At 41.9% G+C, this 26,089-nt stretch overlaps 1 protein-coding gene across 4 annotated transcripts in view; it reads left to right on the forward strand.

The window, feature by feature from the left end:
• DRP2 (dystrophin related protein 2) overlaps positions 1 to 26,089 on the forward strand; it is a 311,219-nt gene that overhangs the window by 122,116 nt on the left and 163,014 nt on the right. For all 4 annotated transcript variants that reach the window (XM_075835576.1, XM_075835579.1, XM_075835580.1 and 1 more), the window contains one exon: positions 12,850 to 13,051. In XM_075835576.1, coding sequence (XP_075691691.1) covers positions 12,850 to 13,051 — 202 coding nt within the window. The remainder of the gene's footprint in view (positions 1 to 12,849; positions 13,052 to 26,089) is intronic.

Consider the following 26,089-nt stretch of genomic DNA (forward strand, 5'->3'; position numbering starts at 1 on the left):
CAGGTCATCCTCTTACCGGGCGCTTTCTTGCCGAAATATCCCGGCCACAATTATGCCACGTGACCTCAATGGGACCGGCCTATTCCTACAGCGTCTGCTGTGAGGACCAGAAGTCTCTTTCACTATGCATTCCTACGAGACTCTCACAGAGCGTCTCATAGTAATGCATAATGAAAGAGAGTTCCGGTCCACACAGCAGACGCAGGAATCGGCCGGCCACATTGAGGTCAATTGAAATAATTACAAGGCTGCTACCTCTGCTTCAGTGCAAACCTTCACAAAATTTTACCAGATTCATTCTTTGGTCTCCTCTAATGCCAGCCCGGGTCAGAAGGTGCTGCAGGCAGCTGTAGTTATGTGGGTCCCAAGGGTGTCTTTTGTTTCATTTTTCTTTCCCACCCTCTGGGACAACCCATGGTGCTGTGTCTCCAATAATATTAATGAGAAAACAAGACTTTTGTACTCACCATAAAATGTATTTCTTTTTCATTGTGAGACACAGAAAGTGCCCCTTTTATTATGGTTTGTTCCAGGCCTGGGACCTGTTGTTTTGACTGTTTGGTTGAGTATTCTACTGGGAAGGTGACCATGTTTTGTTTTTTCTCCTACTGCTTTTGTACAAACTGAAACAGCCAGTGCCTGTGGGAAGGGTATGACTCACGTGGACGGGTCCAAAATTCTTCTCTACCTAGTTTTACCTCCTAGTGGCAGACACCTATACCCAAGTTGTGGTATCCCCCAATGAATTCATTAAGAAATAGATTTTACAGTGAGTACCAAAATCTTGTTAATAATGCCTTGGTGGAAAATGTTGTCTGATGAGCACTGATAATGTCATCCATATGCAATACATATCATGACGTGCCAAAAATGTGAGTGTGAATACAGTCGAAGGGTATGTTCCAACAAAGAGGATCTACTGCAGAATTTCTGCAACAAAAAAAAAAAGATAAATCTGTCACAGAAAACCGCAGTAAATAGTGCTTTCTGCTGCGCATATTTGTGTGAAAACGCTGTCTTTTTTTCTGCAGCGGTTTTACCTGCGGATTTAGTGTTAAACAATGACTATAGCAAAGTGTTCCTGCGGATTTTCAAAGTTTTGTACTGCGTTTCCGCTGCATAAACACTGCACAAACCCTAATAAAACAAATCCGTTGCAGAATTTATGCTCCTTATTCAAGTCTATGGGCCAAACACGCAGAATTTTCGGACAGAATACGCAACATAAATTGACATGTCTCGGAATTGGAAGTTGCACTTCAGAACACATTCTGCATGACATTTCTGGGTGTTTCCCAAAGCGTGTGGCTGAGATTTGCTAAATCTCATTTACTTTGCTGCTACTGTTAATACAGCGGAATTTCGCACAGAATTCCGTAGCGGAAATTTTGCAGCGTTTACAGTACGTGGTAGAAAATGAAGCAAATCAACCTGCTTTATTTTAACAGACTTTTCCCCAATCTGTTACCATTGACTTTAAAGGGTAACTAACCTTTCAGAAAACTTTTGACATGTGATAGTGACATAAAAAAAATACAAAAACTTGAGGACAGCATCCATATGGCAAAGGTGTAATTGTGTTTATTAACACATCCCAAATATAAAAGAGCTACGTTTCGACTCCTCAGGCGTCTTTCTCCTGCAAAGTCGAAACGTAGCTCTTTTATATTTGGGATGTGTTAAAAAAAAACACAATTACACCTTTGCCATATGGATGCAGTTCTCAAGTTTTTGTATCAGTAGTTCGTCCAGATGGGATTTCTGGACATGGAATTTGCAGATATATCTCCTCAAGTTGAAGTGGAGATACTTCTATCAAGTGAGTGCTATGGAAAACCTGTTTACTATGTCATAGTGACATGTCATAAGTTTTGATCGGTGGAGGTCTGAGCTCTGAGACCCCATCGACCATTAAAACGAAGCGGCAGAAGCGCTCGGACACAATAGAAAGCCGATCAGAAACAAAGTGGCTCAACGCTCACCTAAGTCGCTTCTGCCGCTTCGTTTTAGCGAAAGGTGGGGGTCTCAGTGCTCAAACCTCCACCAATCAAAACTTATGACCTGTCACTCTGACATGTCAGAAGTTTTCTGAAAGGTTATTTACCCTTTAATTGGTCTCGGTATATTAGGGTGGAAAATATATTTTGTTGAGGTTTTTTTTACAACAGGCCTGCAGTTTATTTTTATGTATCAATTTGTTTTCTAATGTACACAATTAGGGATCAGTACTCTATCAAACCGCTCTCTCCTTACTGTTTTGTAAAAATATTTGCAGCCAGTAATCACCACTATGGGGTAGGGTCCTTGAGCAGCAGTATGGAGCTCATAATCGAGTCACTAAAAGCCTGTATGCAGCATCTTTTGGATCAAAACCCCTAGTGACAGCTATTGGAACAGCTAAAACATCAACAAAAATGCTGATACTTCCTACAAATATTTCTAGCACATTGATTGGCTATGCCATTAATCAGTGATCAATGGGGGTAAGTCTGCTGAGACCCCAGTGATCCTAAGAATAGGGTTGCCTGGTTCACAGTGAAGAGGAAATTGCAGATGTGCTGCCACTTGTAGTGGTTTGCAGTTGTTACTATTATTTTTAGCTTGTTATGTTCCATGTTTGATTGTTTTTCTCCCCACCACCCTTGTGAAGTGTCATTTGTGCTAGATTTGTTCCTCTAGTATTTCCCTGTGTCACATGAAGGCATGATGCTGACGTCGTGTGGTCTCCAAATGAGACACGACGCGGACATTGCCCCTAATTGCGGTTCTGGATGAGAGCCGACGGGAAGGGATTTGTGATGTTGGTGTAGCAGCTGACTGGTGCGCTGCATTGGGGAAAGAGACACCACGATTTTTCAGTGCTTGTTATCGGCTGATGGCCAAAGGAGGCAGGGAAACAGCAACACCCAGCGGAGCAGCTAATTGGTGCACTGCGCTTGGTGTGGGGGCTGATAGAGGAACATACTATAGGATGTCTTGTCTTCAGAATCAGTTAAAAGAGGCAGGAAATTTTCTTGTTAACATCATTGGAGGACACAGCAGCATGGGTATTGGCCCTTGGCACTAGGAAAACCGATATAAACAAAACAGTAAGTGCATACACATACAGGTCCTTCTCAATGAATTAGATTATCATCAAAAAGTTAATTTATTTCAGTAATTCAATTCAGAAAGTGAAACTCATATATTACATAGATTCATTACACACAGAGTGATCTATTTCCAGCATTTTTTTATTTTAATGTTGATGATTATGGCCAACAGTTAATGAAAACCCCAAATTTTGTCTCCCAGAAAATTAGACTATTGGGTAAAAGTTGAAGATTGTAGACTCATGGTGTCACACTCTAATCAGCTACTCAACACAAAACACCTGCAAAGGTCTCCTAATCCTTCAAATGGTCCAACAGTCTGGTTCAGTAGGCTACACAATCATGGGGAAGACTGCTGATGTGACAGTAGTCCAGAAGACATTAAAACCCTCCAAGGAGGGTAAGCCACAAAAGGACATTGCTAAAGAAGATGACTGTTCACAGAGTGCTGTATCCAAGCATATTAATGGTAAGTTGAAAGGAAGGAAAAAGTGTGGTAGAAAAAGGTGCACAAGCAACAGGGACAACCGCAGCCTTGAAAGGATTATCAAGAAAAGGTCATTCAAGAATCTGGGGGAGATTCACAAGGAGTGGACTGCGGCTGGAGTCAGTGCTTCAAGAGCCACCACACACGTCTGTCAAGGACTTGGGCTACAACTCTCTCATTCCCTGTGTCAAGCCACTCATGACCCAGAGACAACGTCAGAAGCGTCTTACCTGGGCTAAGGAGAAAAAAGACTGGTCTGTTGATCAGTGGTCCAAAGTCCTATTTTCAGATGAAAGTAAATTTTGCATTTCATTTGGAAATCAAGGTTCCAGATTCTGGAGGAAGAGTGGAGAGGCATCAATCCAAGTTGTCCAGTGTGAAGTCTCCACAGTCAGTGATGGTTTGGGGAGCCATGTCATCTGCGGTTGTTGGTCCACTGTGTTATATCAAGTCCAGAGTCAATGCAGCCGTCTACCAGGAAATTTTAGAGCACTTAATGCTTCCCTCTGCTGACAAGCTTTATGGAGATGCTGATTTAATTTTCCAGCAGGACTTGGCACCTGCCCACACTGCCAAAAGTACCAATACCTGGTTTACTAACCACAGTATCACTGCGCTTGACTGGCCAGCAAACTCGCCTGACCTAAACCCCATAGAGAATCTATAACCAACATGTACACAAGCAGGAATCGTGTGAACTCCAAGACTATGTATCTTTATATGTCTATACAAGTCAAAGTAACACAAATAGCTATAACTATAGACTGAGGAGAACACACATATAACCCAATATGACCTGGTACTCCGACCATAGCATTACTAAAAAACCTATAGAGAAAAGAGGTCAAGTACGCTCAAGGTAATATGTGATAGAGAAAACTTCTTTATTAACAGATCTGTTAATAAAGAAGTTTTCTCTATCACATATTACCTTGAGCGTACTTGACCTCTTTTCTCTATAGGTTTCCCATAGAGAATCTATAGGGTCTTGTCAAGAGGAAGATGAGCAACACCAGACCCAACAATGCAGATGAGCTGAAGGTCGCTATCAAAGCAACCTCGGCTTCCATAACACCTCAGCAGTGCCACAGGCTGATTGCCTCCATGCCACGCCACATTGATGCAGTAATTCATGCAAAAGGAGCCCCAACCAAGTATTGAGGGCATATACTGCACATACTTTTCAGTAGACCTACATTTCGGTATTAAAAAACATTTTTGAAATTGGGCTTATATAATATTCTAATTTTCTGAGGCACTAAATTTTGGGTTTTCATTAACTGCCATAATGTTCAACATTAAAAGAAAAAATATGCTGGAAATAGATCACTCTGTGTGTAATAAATCTATATATTATGAGTTTCACTTTTTGAATTGAATTACTGATATAAATTAACTTTTTGATGATATTATAATTCATTGAGAAGAACCTGTATATCTATATATTAAATCACATTCTGATAGATAGCTGTACTTTGTCGTAAAAAAAAGACTACTAAGGCCCCACTGTATATTACAAAACTCAACCTATATATAAAAAGATTGCACTAAATCCACAAAGGATATATATAAATATCTTTGTTGTGAATCAAAACATTATAATGAAAATCAGCCACACTGTGAATATTGTTGGCAATATCATGGGGTCATAATTAGATAAATTGCTGTTACATAAATCTAGTAATCTTGCAAAGAGATGGCATACTAATACAGATTGCAAAAAAGTGCAATAGTGCATAGGCAGTGTATTATAGCATAATAATCTCAGCCACAAAAAATATTATTAACAAAACATATCTCTTAATGATAGTCATTCGGATGACGCCAATTCCGACTTACGTTTCGGCAAAAGCCTTCATCATTAGGTAGGTTATAGTTTTGGCTTCCCCCAGGCAGGCCATATGCTTCCCACAGACACTGGCTAAACTTGTTTTAGCTTAGTGTCTGCAGGAGGCAGACATGATCTGATAACCAGGTCTGCTATTTTTTATTTTAGTTTTATTTATTTTTCTCCCCTTAGCTACAGGTGTGTTGTCATTCTGGTCTCCAGCCTAGTCAACCCCCTGCAAGTGCCGGGAAACCAGGCAGTTCTCTGCACTGTATTTCCCTAACGGTTGATCCCTTAAGCTACTTTCTGCATCCACAGGCAGAGTGTTAGTATTACTACTATACGAGCGTGGTGACCCTGCTCACACATGAATACTCCGGAGGGTATCTATGTACCCCCCCATTAGGGGTTTCCCTCCCCTTCCCACAACCCCTTGGAGACCCAAATTTAAATAGGGGCAAAAATCTTTAATGGGAAAAGGTTAGTTTCTATCTCTAGGAGACTTACCAATCGGGGAAATATGACACCGTTATGTACTATCACATGTTGAGGCGTTGTACTACCTATTCTTGCAGTGATTGAATAGCCTGCCACACTGGTTGTCTATAGGAATGGTCCTTTCCTTGTCTCCATTAGCCCGACGTAGGCCAAAAGAGAGGCATTTTGGCCTCGTCAGGCTGGTATTTGTCGGTATACCTTTTTCTTTTTTATATCTGAAGGATTTAATAGCGTAGTAAACTACACTATTCTGTCCTGAGGGATACCAGGAATAACGTATACCACACAGTATATGTTTTTTTAACATGAAAGCCTATGGGTGACGGATGACAAATTTGTGCATCCGTCACAGGTATTTGTTAAGCATATACATCGGGAAGCTTCAGTGACATAACTGTCCATATATGGACAGTTATGTCGCTGGAGCTTAATGCTCAGCCCTGGGACTATGGCCCTGGGGAAGCTCCTGGCATCTCTATCCATATTTGGACAGTGACGTCAGGAGCTTCCCCAGCTATGAAGTATCCAGTAAGAGTGATTCTTGAAGCATCCTCTGCCTGGCGACACCGGCACTGGGGAAGCTCCTGACATCACTGTCCATATATGGACAGTGACAGTAGGAGCTTAATGCCCTGTTCAGACTGAGTTTTTTACGCAATAACCACGCCAAAAAACGTCTGAAAAGCCTCCCATTAATTTCACTGGGAAACTGAGGCGTTTTTTCCTGCGAGCGGAAAAAAAACGCTCGCGGGGAAAGGAGCATCATGCCCTTTCTTCGGGCATCTCCGTCTCTGACCTCCCAGTGACATCACTGGGAGGCAGAGAAAGCTGTTTTCGCGTCGTTTTTTTGCCCGTGGTGCTCAATAGCTGTGGCCAAAAATTGCCGAGAAAAACGCGGCATAGAGAGTGCAGGCAGGTCAAAATCTGACTCAAAATTCCATAAGGAATTTTGAGGCAGATTTTTCCGCCTGCAAAAAAACTCTGTGTGAACAGGGCCTTAATGGGGCCGGAATCTCCGGGTATAATGCTAGCTGATGGTCTGCCCTGGGAAAGCTCCTGACATCTCTGTCCATGTGACATCTCTGTAACTGTGGCGTGTATAATAAAAAGTTCATATGCAGCCAGCCTACCCAATTCTGACCAAAGTGTCTGTAATCCAGGACCCCCCAAGTTGCAACCCCTCTCCAGAATGTGGCACCACCTGAGTGGGCGAAGTCCTTTGCTCAGACCTTAGGGCACATTTCTAGATACTCCCAAACAATGGTTGAGTCTTTGGAGCGTTTGCCTTCCCAAATAGCATTCAATCTTAATGCCCCTCCTTCCGCTCCCTTGGTTAATACGCAGTCTACCTCGTGATAGATCACATAAGAGGCACAAGAATGCTAGAGACGAGTACTGTTCCTTTTTAGGATCCTTCCAAGTGTCCCCTGGATCAGTAAGGTCTGCTTGGTTTGTGGTGAAAGGACTGTACCACAGTATCTTGGAAAGAGAACTGCTTCAGAATATGGCTGATCTTGCTTTTCAGTTTATTCACACTTTAAAATTATTTTTTGAGGCCTCAAATGAATTATATTGCTTCAATACCCATACATCGGCTAGATTAGTAGCTATCCAACGCTCTATTTGACTGAAATCTTGGGCGGCTGATCAGGCTTCCAAAAATGTCCTTGTTGGCCTTTTTTTTGTTGGGAGCAGACTTTTGGGTAAACATCTGGGCAAAGTTATTTCTGAGAATTCTAGTAGTAAGGCTGAAATTCAATAAGGCTGAAATTCCATGAAGAAAATGTGCAGGGGATTATGGTCACAGTCATGTGGATAAGATTTAAACAAATCTCATCCACATTCTGCTGAACATTTTCTGGACATTTTTTTTAAAACTGATTCTGTTCTAGATGTCTGCTGCAGATATCAGCCTTTTCAATGTAGAAGGGTTGAAATCCCTAGCAAAATACGCTGATAAAACTTGCATATTTTGCTTTGAAAAATCCGCAGAATTCCCATCCCCTGTGAATCCTACCTAAGAGGCCCCTTCTGCCTCAAAACGGCCTGTGACTTACGCATCCTTCTCTCTATTCTCAGAGATTTCGGTTCTTTCCTAACTTATCCTCCCAGAGGTCATTCTGTTCACAGAGGACAAGATAACTAGCTGCCCCACCGACTCCAGACACCCATCTTTTAAGCCTAAACCTGCTTAGCAACAGTGCCCCAGGTCCCAAAGCCTTTTCCTTTCAAAACATCTTCAGCATGAAGGTGTCTCCCCACTCATGGCTGCTGTCTGAGTGGGATGACTACTTTTTTTATTTCAAGAGACATGGCTCGCTCCTGGGTTCGGGAGATGATATCGACAGTACACATAATTTTTTCTTAATCGACTCCGCCTCGCGGCCCAGATCACACTTATGCTTTTTTCCCAATCTGTTCTATCTCCTCTTCTTTAGTAAGTTATTGTCCCTGTTTAGTCAGAACATTTTTAAGGGTTCTACTGGATTGCCTTCACGGTCCCCAAAAAAGACGGATTAGTTTGGCCAATCCTGGATTTAAAGAAGATAAACTGATTAGTTCGCGTTCGGATGTTTTACATGGAATACCTGTGGTTGGTGGTCGCATCGCTAGAACAGGGAGAGTACCTTTATTCCATTGACATTCAAGATGCATACCTCCATATCCCTATCGCAAGGGCCCACCAGCACTTCCTTTGTTTTGCAATTGCTTCTCAACATTTCCAGTTTGATGCGACAGGGGAGTTGCTATCAGCCCCTTCTGTAAAAGACAATTTTTCCAGTGTCAACACGCTGGAACACTCGCTCTTCCGTCCGCTTTTGCATTGGGTTGCTGGGCAGGGTTGTGTCGAACTTCGAGGCAGTTCCATATGCGTAATTTCACACCAAGCCCCTCCAGGGGGGCGATCCCCTCACGCTGAGACAAGTCTCAGGACTCACTGCGCAAGTTGGATGTCCTGCCCACTTGCATTTGTGAGAGGTTGTGCTGGTGGGAGATCTCGCCGCCCATCACGCTGGGATGGTCTTTTCTTCCCTTCCGGTGGCTCGTCATCTCGACAGATGCCAGCCTATCCGGGTGGGGTGCAGCTTTTGGCCTTCACACGATCCAGGGCACTGGGTCGCAGGAGGAGACATCCTTGCAGATTAACCGTCTCGAATTGAGGGAACTCTGCAATTAGACACTGTTTACAACAGTGCACGGTCAGACTGCAGACAGACAACCTATGGCAGTTGCCTATCTGAACCACCAAGGTGGCATCAGGAGTCAGATGGCTCTGTGTGAGTCCTTTCGGATCCTCCTATTGACTGAGTGTCATGTGCCAGTGCTGTCCGCAGTCCATGTCCAGGGAGTGGAAAAGACTTGATCCGAGAGAGTGGTCTTTTCACCCAGACGTATTACATTATATTTGCCAGAATTGAGGCACCCCAGACGTGGATCTATTCGCATCTCTTCTCAACCACATGGTTCCAGCCTAAATGGTCAGGGCTGTCGATGTCCTGGTCGCTCCGTGGGGTTGTTTCACTCTTCTGCATCTCATTCCTCCCCTTCGGTTCTTGCCTAGAATGCTCAAAAGAATCAAGAGAGAAGGTGTTCCTGCTCTCCTGGTGGTGCAGGGCCTGGTCAACCTACTCAAGCACGGACCTTGATGTCTTCCACCTCCTAGGTCCGCTATTTCACCCCGCTACCTCAGATGCGTTTAATGGTGTGGCTGTTGAAGCCAAGGTTTTGAGGGCCCGGAGGCCACTTTGAACCAGTCATCCAGAGGATGTTAAATGCCAGGAAACCTCAATCAGCCGAGGTGTACCACCAAACGTGGAAGGCTTATTTCCTTGGTTGAACTTGATGGACATATGTATTTTTTAACCGTACTATGTAACTATTTAACTATGTAGCAGGGTAGTTTCCATCGCATTGGTATGTTACACATCCTTAGAATTCTTCCTTTCCTGTAATCAGGCTTTGAACAGGGACATGGCTTATCTTTCCTTAATGGTCAGGTCTCTGCTAAGTCCATCCATTTTAAGCAAACTGTGGCCCCTCATTCTCAGATGAAGGAATTGCTCATGCCAGACATCCCACTGAGCCGTGGGATCTTAATTTGGTCTTGGAGGCTCTTCAGGTGGCTCCCTTTGAATCCTTGAGGGATATTTTGCATTTTCTGCTTTCCTGTAAAATCGCGTTCCTGGTGGCCGGGAATTGGCAGCGTCAATTGCTCTTTTGGATCCGGTTTGTGGTTTTGGACGCCAATCAGTCCAAGGGAGTGTTATTCCACCCTGCGGGTTACTGCCCATTTACAAGTCGGGCATCAGACTTCAGTCTACCTCGGCTTCAGTGCAGTTCGTCACAAAATTTTGCCAGATTCATTCTTTGGTTTCCTCTGATGCTAGTCTGGGTTGCTGCCAGTCTGTGTTGCAATGTGCTGCAGGCAGCTGTGTGTTATGCAGGTCACGAGGGTGTTTTTTCTTTATTTATTTTTCTCCCACCCTCTAGCTCTGCTTTGGGGCGTCCCATGGTGCTGTGTCCTGCAATGATATTAATGAGAAAATAGTTTTTTATACTAATCATAAAATCTCTTATTTGTTGAATTCATTGGGGGACACAGAACCCGCCCTCTTTTGGTTGCCCAGGCCCTGTTGTTCTGGCTGTTTGGTTGTTTTTTCTTCTTGGACGTGGACATTTTATTTTTTTCATTTTTTTTTTGTCTTGTCCTACTGTTTCTGTACAAACTGATTTAACCAGTATTTTTTTTATCCAGTGTCTATGGAAAAAGAATGGCCTGCTTGGGCGGAGCAAAAACTTTTCCTACCTAGTGTCAAAAATCTAATTTTTAACTGTGTAGTAGTTTAAATTAAACAGAGACGGTTGATAAAGAAAAACAGGTTTACGGGAAGAGAATAAAAATTACATAAATTCACTGAAATAGTACCAGGTTGGAGCTTCAGTGTGTATATACAGTCCCATTTATTGTATTACAAAGAGGAAAATCTTAGGAAAAGCTTGTTCAACACTTCATTGCTTAACCATAATTGAAAGAGCACTATCGACTTGAGTCCGAGAACTTTCGAAAATAAAATAGCAACGTCCAAAAATTACATTAAATGGGTTCTCCGGGCATTTTATATTGATGAAATATATTCTTAGAATAGGTCATCAATATCAGATCGGTGGGGTCCGACTCTGAGACGCCAATAGCTATAGATAATAATTACTAAAGAACTGTGATGCTTGAGTTATAAATTTATGGCTTTATATCAAACTGTGAAAAGAGTATATTGACAGTGGTTTCTAACACTGTTTTTTTTTTCCTCTCTATTTTTCCTCCTTTTTTCTTTCTTACGCTTTATGGATGTATAGAGTTTTGTTTATCAACTGAACTGTATTCCATAAGAAAACTTCTAATAAAGATGATTGAATCACGACAGTGGTTTCTAAAACTAATCGAGGAAATATATTCCATGAAAAGTATTGGTTAACCACCTCAAGATACTTTCTAATGGTAGCCATATACAAAAAAGTATGTGGTGCATACTTTACTGAGAAGTAAACTTTTCAAGGGAATAAACTGTGAGGTAGTAGGTGGTCTTCAAGGTGACTCATAGCAGCACATAGGGGAGGCAGGATACGTAGTACTGAGCAAAGTTGGATGGTGGGACTCCCAAGGTTATCGGGTAATAGGGTCACTAAAAAGATCATATAATAAGTCACAAGAAAGATAGTGAATAACCGTGAATAAAATAAGTTCTTTATCTTTGGTGTTTATCTTCTTGCTCCAGCCCTTCCACACACTCTCCATTTTAGTGAATAGGTGGTTTGGAAATAACAATGAGCACACTTGTCTGTTGCCATATTTCTCTTCTACTATAATGGAGCGAGAGCCATGCATGCACAGCCACCTCTTCTCCAGGAATAAGGACTTGAACACCTATGTTCTTGGCACATGTTAAGTTCCCAATCGTTGAACCCCCACTCATTAGACATTTATTGCATATCCAGTCGATTTGCCATTGATATTTTTATTTTGAAAATCCATTTAATTGTATTAACATACATGGCAGGTAAGCAGACTATTTAGTGGGCTCAGTTATTGGTCAAACATCTACACTAACTCTTAAATTAAAGAGTCTCTGTCACCAGATTATCAAATCCCTATCTCCTATTGCATGTGATCGGCGCTGCAATGTAGATAACAGTAACATTATTTTTTTTTTAAAAACGATAATTTTGGGCTATGTTAATCAGCAATTTTATATTTATGCAAATGAGCCTTTCTAATGGACAACTGGTTGTGTTTTCTCTTATTTTCAACTGGGCGTGTCTTGTGTTTTTAGCAACTGGGCGTGTTTACTTCTTTCACTGCACAATCACACTGTGCTGTGGATCATGCTGGGCTGGAACAATGAGAAGTGCATGACACTGATTAGTCACTGATTGGTCAGCCTCATACACTCCTCTGTACAACACCCAGTTGGTAAAAAGTAAAAACACGCCCAGTTGTCCATTGAGAAACTCATTAGCATAAATCTAAACTAGCTCATAACTTGCTCAAAAATGATCGTTTTTCAAAATAAAAACCACTGTTGTTATCTACATTACAGCGCCAATCAGATTATGTAGGAGAGAGGGCACTTTTAATCTGGTGACAGAGCCTCTTTAAGCCTTGCTAATTACAACATCTCCTAGGGCTTGCTTTAAAAAACTTGCAAAAAATGGAATATCTTAAAAAGAGCAATTAGTGCTTTAGCATAAATATTAGCGTTCAATATAAACTGTATTACAAGAACTGTCAGACTAATTTATGTCACTCTCTCTGTTCCTCTATTTTATATATCCCACCTTTTTATTTCTCCTTTTATTACTTTTGTATTTTTTCTTTTCTCCTTTTCCTCACCATTTGTATTACCTCATCCTTCTCTTTTTCATTTCTTTCTATCAACCTCTTTCAGTGGACTTAGTCACCCTCCCCCTCCTATCTCAGATATTTAGTTGCGATATCCTGCAGTCTTCAGATCGTTATCTGGATGTTCTTGATGTCATTCGTTGTTTGAGTTCACTATATGAACGATTAGAAGAAGAACGTGGACTTTTAGTCAATGTACCATTATGTGTGGACCTAGCCCTCAACTGGTTGCTAAACGTCTTTGATGGGTAGGCATTTGCAAAAATCTTTCTTATCTGATGTGCACACCATGACCCACCATTAACTATGACTTCATTAGCTAAAACATGAGGATTTACAAATAAACATAATATTACATAGATAATATTAATATAGTATCTTAAATTCTGCAACATAATCATTTTATGTTTTTTTTAATAACAAAATGTGTAACCAGGTAAAAAGTTAAACATTTGATAATATTTATATTTCAGTTTCCTAACTTTGCTAATCTTGTTAATCATGTTTCATGAACATATTTTAAACTTTCTCATTGTCAAAAAATGTTTGAAGATTGCAGGTGAGCGTTGAATGCTTGAGTATTGTTTCAGATTAGAAAGAGAAAAAATGTATGCATAATGCAAATGTGATAGATTATTACTCATCAAGGGATACTCATTGGGTTTTCACCATTTACTTCTTGTCGCAGAATAGGGAGGACTGACCACTATATATACTGGTGTTTTTTTTAATGATTTATTGACGATTTTAGTGGCTTTTGCAAAAACGAAAAGTCTTCTACATGAATTCAAAATGATTGAAGGTAGGGCCCAGACAGAGGATAGGCAGAAGAGTCTCCCCAACTTGCTTGAAAGGAACATTGACGCAACACTCCTGCCGATCACACAGAATGATGTGACTGTCAAAAGACAACCACTTCTTCTGATTAAAGTGTGCTGTCACAGGATCGGGGCAGGAAGTTACATGACAGCGGCCCATGAGTTTTCCCATCTTCATTTGTGACCAGATACAGGTAAGTGTATACTGTAAAAAAAAATTATATCTGGTTATCCAAATAGAAATCCCTGACTAGTGTAGCTAAAATGCCACACGGTGCCATCCCAGAAAGGAAATACTATAACAAAATAATTAATAATTAAAGTGTATACTGTGGCTATTAATCATATGGGGCACTGTTTCCAACTCCCCATGGGCACACAATTTCTTTTATTAAGGGGACAGTATGACTGGCAATTTGTGGTGTCTGTGGTTGGAACTCTTCTATTGGTACTGTAGCATTTACTCTAATGGGAGAACGGTGGCTGGTATTCCTACGCAATGTGGTTAGTATTTATTCTTAAGAGCCAGTTGTATGCTATGTGGCAGGCACTGTTATGTCTGCACCATTGTTCCTGGAACTGTAACGAAGGCTTTGTAGCAGGTGCTATTACAAGGACTCTATTGCTGGAACTTTCATGAGGACATTGTGTCTCGCACTGTTATGGTGCACCTAGTATGGCACTCTTATGATGTACTATGGCTAAGATTGTTTTATAGGGCTGGCCCTTTTATACATGCATTGTGATCGACGCTGTTCAGTGGGAAATACTCATACTCCTATGTTTGAACACTAAAGGTGCCCCTGCATTATGGATTGTAACACTCTATAATTACCCTGGCTGGTATTATTATTTTAACACTAGGGCTTGGCCATTTTGGGAAAAAATTTAATCTAGATGTTTTTCAACCCTATGGACTATTTTCGATTTAAATCTCGATTTTCTTATTTTTTGTAAAAAGACTGAAAAAAATACAGAGACAGGTTATACATGGTTCATTGCTAGTATATAATGTACAGTATATATGGTGTAGTGCATATAAGAGCAGCATGAGAATAGTGAGACCTAAGGTAAAATACGCATAAAAGACCCAATTCACATCATTTTTTTATCCTACTAACCATAGGAAAACTCCAGACGTACACGCTTAAAGTCTCCTTAGGTTACCATTAGCCCGACAGAGGCCAGAAAATTTCCTTTTAGTGTCCATTGGGCCGGTATATATTGGTGTACCACAAAAAATAAAGTAGACACGGACATACGTTTAACATTACTATTAACTCACCACAATGCCCCTAAGCATAAATACAGTAGAGATCTTTAGATATTATGGAGATGTCTAAAACTAGTGCGAAGCAAAAAGGACAGTTTCCTAAAGCAACCAATCTGTATATACCTATATTATAATGCACACAGGTACACTATATCTACATATATATTACACACTATATGGGTATATACTGTCTATCTGTGTGCATTATATATGGGAATACACTGTGCCCATGTGGATGATATATTGATGTATACTTGTAAAGGATCTGCCAGACACAGCTTCTGTGTCGACGCCCGTGGTTAATCAGTCTGCACCTGCTCCTAAGTCTGATAGAGTGACTCGATCATCTACCACTCGGGCTGGGAGGCTGAGAAGTGGGAGAGCCTATCACAGCCTGGCCAGACGGAGCTAGCTCCCGCCCTCTGTCTATTTATACCTTCATTTATACCTTCATTTCCTGCTCCTCCTTTGCCTGTGATTCTGCCTGTTTCCTGGCTCTGCTGCTGCTGCTTGTACTATTGACCTCTGCTTCATATTGACCCTGGCTTTACTGACTACTCTCCTGCTCTGCGTTTGGTACCTCTTACACTCCTGGTTTGACTCGGCTTGTTCACTACTCTTGTTGCTCACTGTGTTTCCGTGGGCAACTGCCCCATTTCCCTTAGCTTCTGTGTACCCTTGTCTGTTTGTCGTGCACATATTGAGCGTAGGGACCGTCGCCCAGTTGTACGCTGTCGCCTAGGACGGGCCGTGCAAGTAGGCAGGGACTGAGTGGCGGGTAGATTAGGGCTCACCTGTCTGTCTCCCTACCCCGTCATTACAATACTGTACTGTATATACTGTACTGTGTGTGTTATAGATAGGTATATACTGTACCTCTGTGACACAGTGTCTAAGTGCATATATGTAAGGTGGTGGAGGGGACAAGCCCCTCTCCCCTCTTTGTCTTAGGGAATACCTCATGTCCGATGTGATAGGGGTCCTGCATGCTTCTAGTGTCACGTACAGAAACTCAAAAAACAATGGAGGAATTGCAGTTTTTTCCAATTTCAGCCTACAAAGAATTTAATTTTCAGTTTCCCAGTAAATTATATGGTACTTTAAATGGTGTCAATAGAAACTACACCTCCTCTCACAAGAAATAAGCCCTCATACCACTATTGATGAAAAAAGAAAAAAGTTATGGCTCTTGGAAAGCTGGGAGGGAAAAACGAAAAAGAAAAAGCAAAAAATGGATCTGTCCGGAAAGGGTTAATTAATTTCCAATAAAAACATTTATGACCACATATGGGGTATTGCCATAATCGGGAGAGATTGCTTTACAAATGTTGGTGTACTTTTTCTCCTTTATCCATTGTGAAAATGAAGAAATTCAACATTTTATTGGAAATAATGTTGATATTCATTTTTACGGCATAATTATAATACATTCTGCAAAGACCTGTGGGGTCTATATTCTAACTATACCCCTAGATAGATTCCTTAGTTTCCCAAAATGGGGTCACTTTTGGATAGTTTTCACTGTTTTGGTCTCTCAGGGGCTTTGCAAATGCAACATGACGCCTGAAAGCCATTTCAGCTAAATTTGAGCTCCAAAAGCCAAATAGTTCTCCTTCCCATCTAAGCCCTGCTGTGGGTCTAAACAGCAGTTTATTACCTCATATGGCATATTGCCGTAATTGGGAGAAATTGCTTTACAAATTTTGAGATGTTTTTTCTCTTTTATTCCTTGTTAAAATGTCTGCGTTTTTTCATAAAATAAGTAGATTTTCATTTTTACAGACCAATTCAAATACATTTAGCAAATACACTGTGGGGTCAAAATGCTAACTATACCCCTAAAAAAAAAATCATTGGGGTGTTTCCAAAATGGGGTCACTTTTGGGGAGTTTTCACTGTTTTGACACCAAACCTCTTCAAACCTGACATGGTGCCTAAAATATATTATTTAAAAAAAGGAGGCCCTAAAATCCACTAGGTGCTCCTTTGCTTCTGAGGCCTGTGTTTCAGTCCATTATCACAATAGTGCCACATGTGGGATATTTCTAAAAACTGCAGAATCCGGGCAATAAATATTGAGTTGCATTTCTTGAGTAAAAGCTTCTGTGTTACAGAAAAAAATGTATTACAAATGAATTAGGGCAAAAAAAATTTAATTTGTAAATTTCACCTCTACTTTGCTTTAATTCCTGTGAAACGCCTAAAGGGTTAAAACACATTCTGAATGCTGTTTTGAATACTTTGAGGGTGCAGTTTTCAAAATGGGGTGATTTATGGGGACTTTCTTATACATAAGGCCCTCAAAGCCACTTCAGAACTGAACTGCCGCCTGTAAAAATAGGCTTTTGAAATTTTCTTGAAAATGTAAGAAATTGCTGCTAAAGTTCTAAGCCTTGTAACGTCCTAGAAAAATAGAAGGATGTTCAAAAAACAATGAAAATATAAAGTAGACATGGGATATGTGAACTAGTAACTATTTTGTGTGGAATTACTATCTGTTTTACAAGCAGGTACATTTTAATTTAGAAAAATGCAAAAGTAAATATTGAATTTATCAACCAATTTTTTTTCACTCATTAAAAAAGTACAATATGTCACGAGAAAACAATCTTAGAATCGCTTGGATAGGTAAAAGCATTCCAAAGTTAAAACCACATAAAGTGACACGTCAGAGTTGAAAAAATCGGCTTCGTCTTCAAGGCCAAATCAGGCTCAGTCCTGAAGGGGTTAGAGATTTAAATTAAACTAGATATTTAGCTGAGGAAAAAAGTTAGGTTATAAAAGAAGCTATGTTTGTATAACAGGTAGAATCTATACACTATAGTTAATCCTCCAGTATGGCTCCCTAAAAAAATCTTTCATTTTGTACAGAGATTACATAGCTGTTCATCATAAGCACTTAAGCATGCCATATGCTAAAGATCTTGGATGGCCACATTTTCTGCCAATGGTTACTGCCTTTTCATGACAAGAATTACTGTGACAGATGACGACTAAATTTAGATATCTGGGGAAAAGGTGATCTGCCATGTTCGATTTTTTTTAGATCGTGGTTCAAGTCCTTGGAAAGACACTTGTGCCAAATGACAGATAAGCATTCCATCAATAGAAGCCAAGGACACAGATTAATCATAGATTTTTAATTTTAAATTATGGCGTTGTCATTTAAAGCAACAACTGTCAAAGACCAACCATGAACAACAAGTCTTTCATAAAATGACCTTCTGAAATCCCTAATGTATGATGAACTTTAGTGGGGATACCTGTCAACATAAGTATCATAGCGTTATATAATGTAATCCTACTGAACTATAATGTCTATCTGATAGTTTTAAAGAAATAGAAGCTGTCTTTGTGACGCCTGAAATTTGATGCTTAAAATCTGGCATAAAGTTTGTTGCGCCGGCTGCCGTGGGTCTCACTCACCCCAGGGGCTGCCAGCCTCCTTGTCCTTTGCACCGGCTTCTCCCAGCTTTGGGACACCGGCACACTCTGCTCTCTCCACCGCCATGTTCCCGTAGGGTGTGCGCGCTCGTCCCAGTTCTTAAAGGGCCAGCACGCGCACCAGGAATATTGCACCAAACCAAACCCAGCACGCCCTGGACTTTAAAAGGAACTCTTCCCACCTCCTCATTGCCTGAGCAATCTTGTGTCTAACCCCGTCTAAGACCTCATGCACAGGTCAGTATTCTGGTCAGTATTTTGCTTCAGTATTTGGAAGCCCAAATTAGTAGGGGAACATAAACAGAGAAAACCTATAATGGAAAGATTTGCACCTCTTACGTGTTTTAGACCCACTCTTGGATTTGGCTGCAAAATACTGACCAGAATACTGATGTGTTCATGAGGCCTTCATCTGCAAAGATTCTATAGCTTCTTCATGTATCCAGTGTCCGTGACGACTTTAGTGTCCATCTCCCGTATCCGAGACAAGTCTGATTATCCAGCACAAGCCAGCTTCCGATACTCCGCACAAGCCAGCTTCCGATTATCCAGCACAAGCCTGCTTCCGATTCTCCAGCACACGCCAGCTTCCGATTATCCAGTACTAGCCAGCTTTCGATAGTCCGGCACAAGCCAGCTTCCGATAGTCCGGCACACGCCAGCTTCCGATAAACCAGCACAAGCCAGCTATCCAGGTACTCTCATTCTAGTGACTGTTATTGACATTTGTTTGGTCAGCTGCTACTACTCCGTTACGGCGGAGTGGCCCATTGGGTCTACATTCCCCATAGCCTTGACACAGTTAAAGTTTAGCTCACGTCTTGTTTTATGCACACATTTGTAGTATTTGCCGACGAATACATTTAAAAAGTTACAAAAACGTATGCATTTGCAACATACGCTTACGTGATTTGTGGTATACGTTTTTATACGTTTGTATCCATTCCTAGTTCTAAAAGCTTATTTTGTTTTTAGTTCTTGTTCTTGAGCCAAATCAATAAAGATTTGTAAAGTTAAAATATAAAGGAAGAAGTAGGGAGTGTCTGCAGTGTTTTCTGGCTTCAGTACTGAGGGGCTTGGCACTGTTTTGTCTCATAATCTGGGTAATTTCCCATCTATGGGGATAAAAACGTTTACATTTTACATATTCAAATGTATGGTTTAAGATTGCATACGTCATCCATAAATCGGCATTGACTTCAATACAAACAAAAATGTGTGGCATACGTTTTGGAATAGTACTGAAAAGCGTAGTAGACTAAGCTTTTCAGGACTTTGAGAAAAAAAAGGATAGAACGTAAGCATAAAAAACATGCACAATCTACACTATTGAGGTGTCTGTTATGTCCATAGAAATCAACGTACACGCTGTGGCACATGTTTTGACACTGTTATTTCATCTCAAAATGTGCATGTCAGACGTACTCTAAGGGCTTGTCCACACGCTGAGGAATTGCCGCGTTTTTTCCGGGCGGAGTTTCGGAGGGAAAAAAACGCATCAGAATACAGTAGCAGCATAGAGGATGAGATTTAACAAATCTCATCCACACGCTGCGTAAAAATTCAGAGCAGAAATTCGACATGCAGTGCGTATTTTCCAGACCGCAGAATGTCAATTCCTGCTGCAGAAAGTGGCCAGAATTGCTGCGTTTTTCAGAGGAGATGTCACCATCTCCCAATATTGTGAAAAACGCCGCAAAATACGCACCATTTTCTGCCGTAAATACTGGTGATGGTGCTGGAAATGGTGCGTTTTTGCCGCAGCGGAATGTCTCCGTTTTTCAACGGAATTGCTGCAGAAAATTTTATTCCATTGTGTGTGGACAAGCCCTAAAAACGACATGTAAACTGAGCCATAAAATCTTTACAGTATTAACCACTTGACGCTCCAGGACGTGCCCATAGTGCAGGGGTGGACATATGGAGCGGGCTCATGCTTTGAGCCTGCTCTATACACTGCAGGTGTCAGCTGTGTATTACAGCTGACACCTCGCACTAACGGGCAGGAACAGAGATTGTTTTAATCATGGCTGTTCAACTACTTCGATGCCATGGTCAATAGTGACCGTTCATCTAAGCTGTTAGAAAGAGGGGGGATGCAACCTCCGACAGTCCATCGGCCACGACGCGATCGCGGGGTTCCAATGGTTGTCATGGCATGAAGGCCCTCAGATCTGCCCTCTTTCTGCTCCTGTTAAGCCGCCATGGCTTAACAGTAGCCTGTAGAAATGACAGTACACTGCAATACATTAGTATTGCAGTGTATTGTACCAGCGATCTGACGATTGCTGGTTCAAGTCCCCTAGCGGGACTAATAAAAAAAATTTCAAAAAGTTTAAAATAGTTAAATAAAGTTTTCAGTGGCGTACAAAACAAATAAATAAAGTTGACATTTTTCCTCTGAAGTAATGTCAAAAATAAACAAAATTGGTATCCCCGCATCCGAAAAAGTCAGAACTATTTTAATATAAAATTATTTAACTTGCAGGGTGAACGTCGCAAAAAAATAATAATATTTAGAACGCCAGAATTTATGTCTTTTGGCTATTAGCGCTAAAAAAATAAAAATAATAACAAGCGATCAAAAAGTCGTATGTAGCAAAAAATGGTATTAATAAAAAAAACAGCTTGTCCCACAAAAATAAGCCCTCACACTGCTCAATCAACGAAAAAAAATGTAAAAGTTATGGCTTTCAGATTATGGCGACACAAAACTATTTTTTATTTGTTAAACAAATAGTTTTTTCTTTGTAAAAGTAGTAAAGCATTAAAAAAGAAAACTATATATATATATATATATATATATATATATATATATATATATATATGGTAAGGCCGTAAACGTATTGACCAGCAGACTTACATATCTTAAAAACTAAACCCCCCAAAAAATTGAGGCACCACAGTTTTTCTTCCAATTCCACCCCAAAAATATTTGTATATGTTTCCCAGTATATTATATGGTACTTTAAAGAGGCTCTGTCACTAGTTTAGTAAAGCCCTATCTCCCAGCTCATGTACTATGCGCTGTCACACTGATAATGCCAGTGAAAATTGTGTCCCAAAAAGTTTATTATTTTAATAGTTAGGAGCTTTTTTCTAAATGTGTAAATGAGCCTTTATTACACAACTGGGAGGTAACAGCAGCGATTCTCCGGAGGTGAAGCTACCTCACAGTCTCTGACCTATCAGCATGAAGCTGCTGTCACTCAGTACGAGATACACTCTAGCGGAAGGGGGATAATTTCAAACAATCATATCTTGGGCCATGGACAACCTAGAACAGCTGGAGGAGATTCTCTTCTGTATGACACCAGGATCGCAGTTCTAGTTGTGACACAACCGGAGATAACGCCAGTTGAATACACAGTCGGGAATGGAAGCTGTATACGATAAGATCAGGCTGTGTTGCTGGGCAGGGAATGGGGAGAAGCTGTGTGCTGATTGGACAGCGTCATACAGAAAACATTGCACCGCCCAGAGTGAAAAGAAAGAGTCACCTCCTATTTGGCTATTATAGAAACATTAGCATATTTAGGAAAATACTCATAACTTTGCAAATAATAAACTTTTTTTTAAGACAAATCACACTGTAGTTTTCAGCAGCAAAGTGCTTATTAGATCAGTTAGGAGATAGGGAATTAATAAACTGGTGACAGAGCCTCTTTAAATAGTGCCATTAGAAACTACTGCAAAATACAAGCTTTCACACCACTCCATTGACGGATAAATAAAATAGCTATGGCTGTTGGTAGGCAGGGAGTGAAAAACTAAATACGGCTGTGACTGCTAGGGGTTTTAGGGAGGGTTTTACTTCCCACCTACTTGGGGGAAATATTAATTTGAAAGAATGAAACAATATTGCCAATAACAGGATTTTTTGTGTACTCACAGGAAAATCTTTTTCTCGTTCGTTACACTGGGGGGACAGATCGTGAGTATATGTTGCTGCCACTAGGAGGCTTGACACTAAGAAATAAAAAAAAAAATGGCCCCTCCTACAGGATATACCCTGCCTACAGACACTGAGCTATTCAGTTTTAGCTTAGTGTCTGTATGAGGCAGACACTTCTGCTAATGCAGTAGAGTCTCTAGCAAATGGCTGGGGGGGGGGGGGGGGATGCCTTTTGAACCTTACGGCTCAAGGGCTGTGGTCTCCAGGAATCTTTCCTTCCATTAAATTCCTGGATATGAAAACCATGTTTCTTTGCCTGATGCACTTGACATTGTCCCAGTTCGGACATTTGGTGCGGGTTCAAACAGACAATGCCATGGCCATGGCTTATCTAAATCACTAGGGTGGCACTTGCAGCATTGTGGTAATGCACGAGGCCGTGAAGATTCTGGTCTGGGCTAAAGCTTACGTTCCTGCTCTGACGGCCGTACACATTCCCGGGGTGGACAACTGGGTCGCAGACTTTCTCATTCGCAAAATGGAGGTCTCTTCACCAGGAATATGTCTCAGGTGGGGCCATCCAGATGTGAACCTGATGGCTTCCACATTCAATCGTCAGGTCCCCTGCTTCATCTCTCGAGACCCAGCCGGTCGGATATTCAAAACTACGGATACAGGGTATGATGTATTGGGTTATGTTGAGGGATGATGGGATCACTTGATTGTCTGTCCTGGAATGTTCGGGGCATGCGTGACTCCAGGAAAAGGCAGGCGGTAATTTGAGTTTATCAAGCAGCAGGAGGCACGGGTGATTGGACTACAGGAGACACATATGACTAGGGATTTGGTTTCCATGATACATAGGGCTTGGATAGGTCATAGTTTTCATTCCTACCACACTACTTATTCCAGGGGGGTGAGTCTTCTCGTACATAGGGCTGTACCATTTATCTGTCATGATTCCTTTCAGGATGGGCAGGGGCGGTATGTTGGGGTACACTGTACTCTCTATCATTGGGAATGTGTGTTGGTGGTGCTATATGTTCCTCCTCCCTTTTCAAGTGGGTGTATTAAGAAAGTAGTGGAAGAACTGTCTAGATTCCCGGAGGTGCCTTTACTTTTGATTGGGGATTTTAATGCTGTAATGAATACTGGTATGGATAAATTTGGCACGGTAGGGGGAGGGATAACAGCATTTGGTCATCTTATTGCTGAAATGGGTTGGCGGGATATATGGAGGGATAAGCATCCAAGTCGGTTTCAGTACTCTTGTGCGTCTTCAACATATCACTCTCTATCCAGGATTGACTTAGTCTTGTGCTCGCCTACAGCGGTACCCTTTGTAGCACAGATAGAGTACCTACAGAGAGCATTATCGGATCATTCTCCTTTGTTAATAAAAGTAGTGACGGAGGGGAGGACAGGGCGGGGTCAAGGGTGCTGGAAGCTCAATGCCTTTTGGCTAAAGTTGATAGATAATAAACAGATTTTATACCTCATAAAGGAATATATTCAGTTCAACTCGGGCACAGTGCCGCAGGAGATACTGTGGGACGCGATGAAGGCTTGGTTGAGAGGGGTGTTCATCCAGCACATTTCGGCAGTAAAAACCAGGTCTAGATAGTTAGGGGACGCACTATTGGAAAGGGTGACGGAGACAGAACGGTTACATATTGCGGATAATACACCAGACATTTTGAAGCATTGGGTGGAGGCACAGAGGTCGTTAAAGCAGCACCAGTTGGATAGGGCGGATAACAAATGGATGTTTTTGAAACGCCAATTATGAGGAGGGGGAGACCACAGGACGGTTGTTGGCCAGAAAGGCACAGGCCCAGAGGGAGACTAATTATATACATACCATTAGGGGGGAGGGGGGTAGGCCAGAGACTGATACAGGAAGGATATTGAAAGTCTTTCAGCAGTTTTATTCCGATTTATATGCCTCAAGAGCAGAGCACACAACACAACAGTTGGAGGAGTATCTAGGGGAAATTTGTCTTCCCAGGTTGGGAGGGGAGGAGAGAATGCCATTGGAGGAGCCTATCTCTCTGGAGGAGCTCCAGGAAGCCATAGGGATACTCGCCAGTGAAAAGGCTCCAGGGCCGGATGGTCTTCCGGTGGAGGTTTTTAAGGAATATGGGGAGGAACTCACATCTCAGTTACTGGCTACTCTGCTGGAAAGTTTTGATAGGGGGAGGCTCCCGGAATCAATGTATGAAGCTACTATAGTGGTTCTGCCTAAGGAGGGTAAGGATCTTCAGCTGCCGGGCTCCTATAGACCAGTGTCCCTATTGACGGCGGATATTAAAATCATAGCGAAGGTCTTTGCGCTTCGACTTTCTAGAGTAGTGGCTGGGGTGGTACATGGAGACCAGGCCGGCTTTATGTCATCTAAATCTTGAATTTGCAGGTGCTTCCGGATGATCCTGGGGGGAGAGCCATTCTTTCCTTAGATGCCGCTAAAGTGTTCGATTGCGTGGAGTGGGGCTATTTGTGGTCAGTCCTGGAAAAAATGGGATTCGGTCCTAATTTTATAAAATGGGTGAGGTTGTTATATGTAGCCCCGACTGCAAGACTAAGGGTGAATGTGGCCTTCTCTGAGCGGTTTGCGCTGGCGCGGGGAACACGCCAGGGATGTCTCTTGTCACCGTTGTTATTTGCGCTGGCGGTGGAACCACTGGCGTGTGCGGTACGCCAACATGAAGACATACAGGGGTTGAGATATGGGGGAGTGGAGGAGCGAATTGCATTATACGCGGATGATATGTTGTTGTTCATGGCGGATACCAAGCACACTCTACCGTTAGTTATGGCTCTGATTAAATGTTTTGGGAAATATTCGGGATTACTCATTAATTGGTCGAAATCGGCTCTTATGTTCATGGATCCGGGGTTTATCCAGAATGGGGAGGGGGATGTGGTGATACCGGTGGTCACGGAGTTTAAATATCTGCGGGTTCAGGTGACGGCGAAAGTGCAAGATTATATGTCCCTAAATGTGGTGCCACTGTTAACAACGATAAAGGCCAAAGTGGAGGCTTGGAATAAGCTCCCGCTATCTGCTCTGGGTAGGACGAATTTGATCAAAATGATCCTTATGCCTCAGGTGCTGTACGTCATCCATAATTCCCCAGTATGGATACCCAAATATTGGTTTAGGAGGGGGGCTTGGCTCTGCCCAATGCTTGGGTGTATTACTTAGCTGCCCAGTGTCAGCATTTTTGGGGGTGGGAGTGGGAGGAAACCTGGGGGTCCTGTGCGCGTATCCTATCATATCTGGGGGGGGGGGGAATCCGCTGGCAGGACTGGAAGCACACAGCTATAAATGGATGGCGAGTACTCGACCCACCCTGCTTCTCATACATAAGGTGTGGTGGCAGTGTAAGCACTTGTTGGAGATAGGGGATTGTACTAAATACACTCCACTCTGGCGGAATCCATATCTGTGGGAACTGTGCAAATTGGAAGGGATGCAGGGGTGGGAGCAGCGAGGCATAATAAGACTGATTCAGTTGTATGAGGGGGACATATTCAAATCCTTTCAGCAATTAAGGGATGGGTTTCAGTTGGATTCCCGCATGTTCTGTCAGTACCTGCAGATTCGGCATGCTGTGCAGACACAAGCTGCTAGTGTAGACATGACGATTCATGCAACCGGAGTGTTGGAACATATTGCGAAAGCAGTTACGTCAAGGGGGTTGATCTCATTGGTCTATCGCAGGTTACTGTTGGAACATCTGGGAGATCTTATGGCACCAGTCAAAGCTACATGGGAAAGAGATATGGGTCCTATTCCTAAGGATCACTGGGAGGCTGTCTTGGCGTCATCATGTACTTTGTCTATTAATGTAGC

This window comes from Rhinoderma darwinii, chromosome 8, assembly GCF_050947455.1.
Source record: "Rhinoderma darwinii isolate aRhiDar2 chromosome 8, aRhiDar2.hap1, whole genome shotgun sequence".
Lineage (NCBI taxonomy): Eukaryota > Metazoa > Chordata > Amphibia > Anura > Rhinodermatidae > Rhinoderma > Rhinoderma darwinii.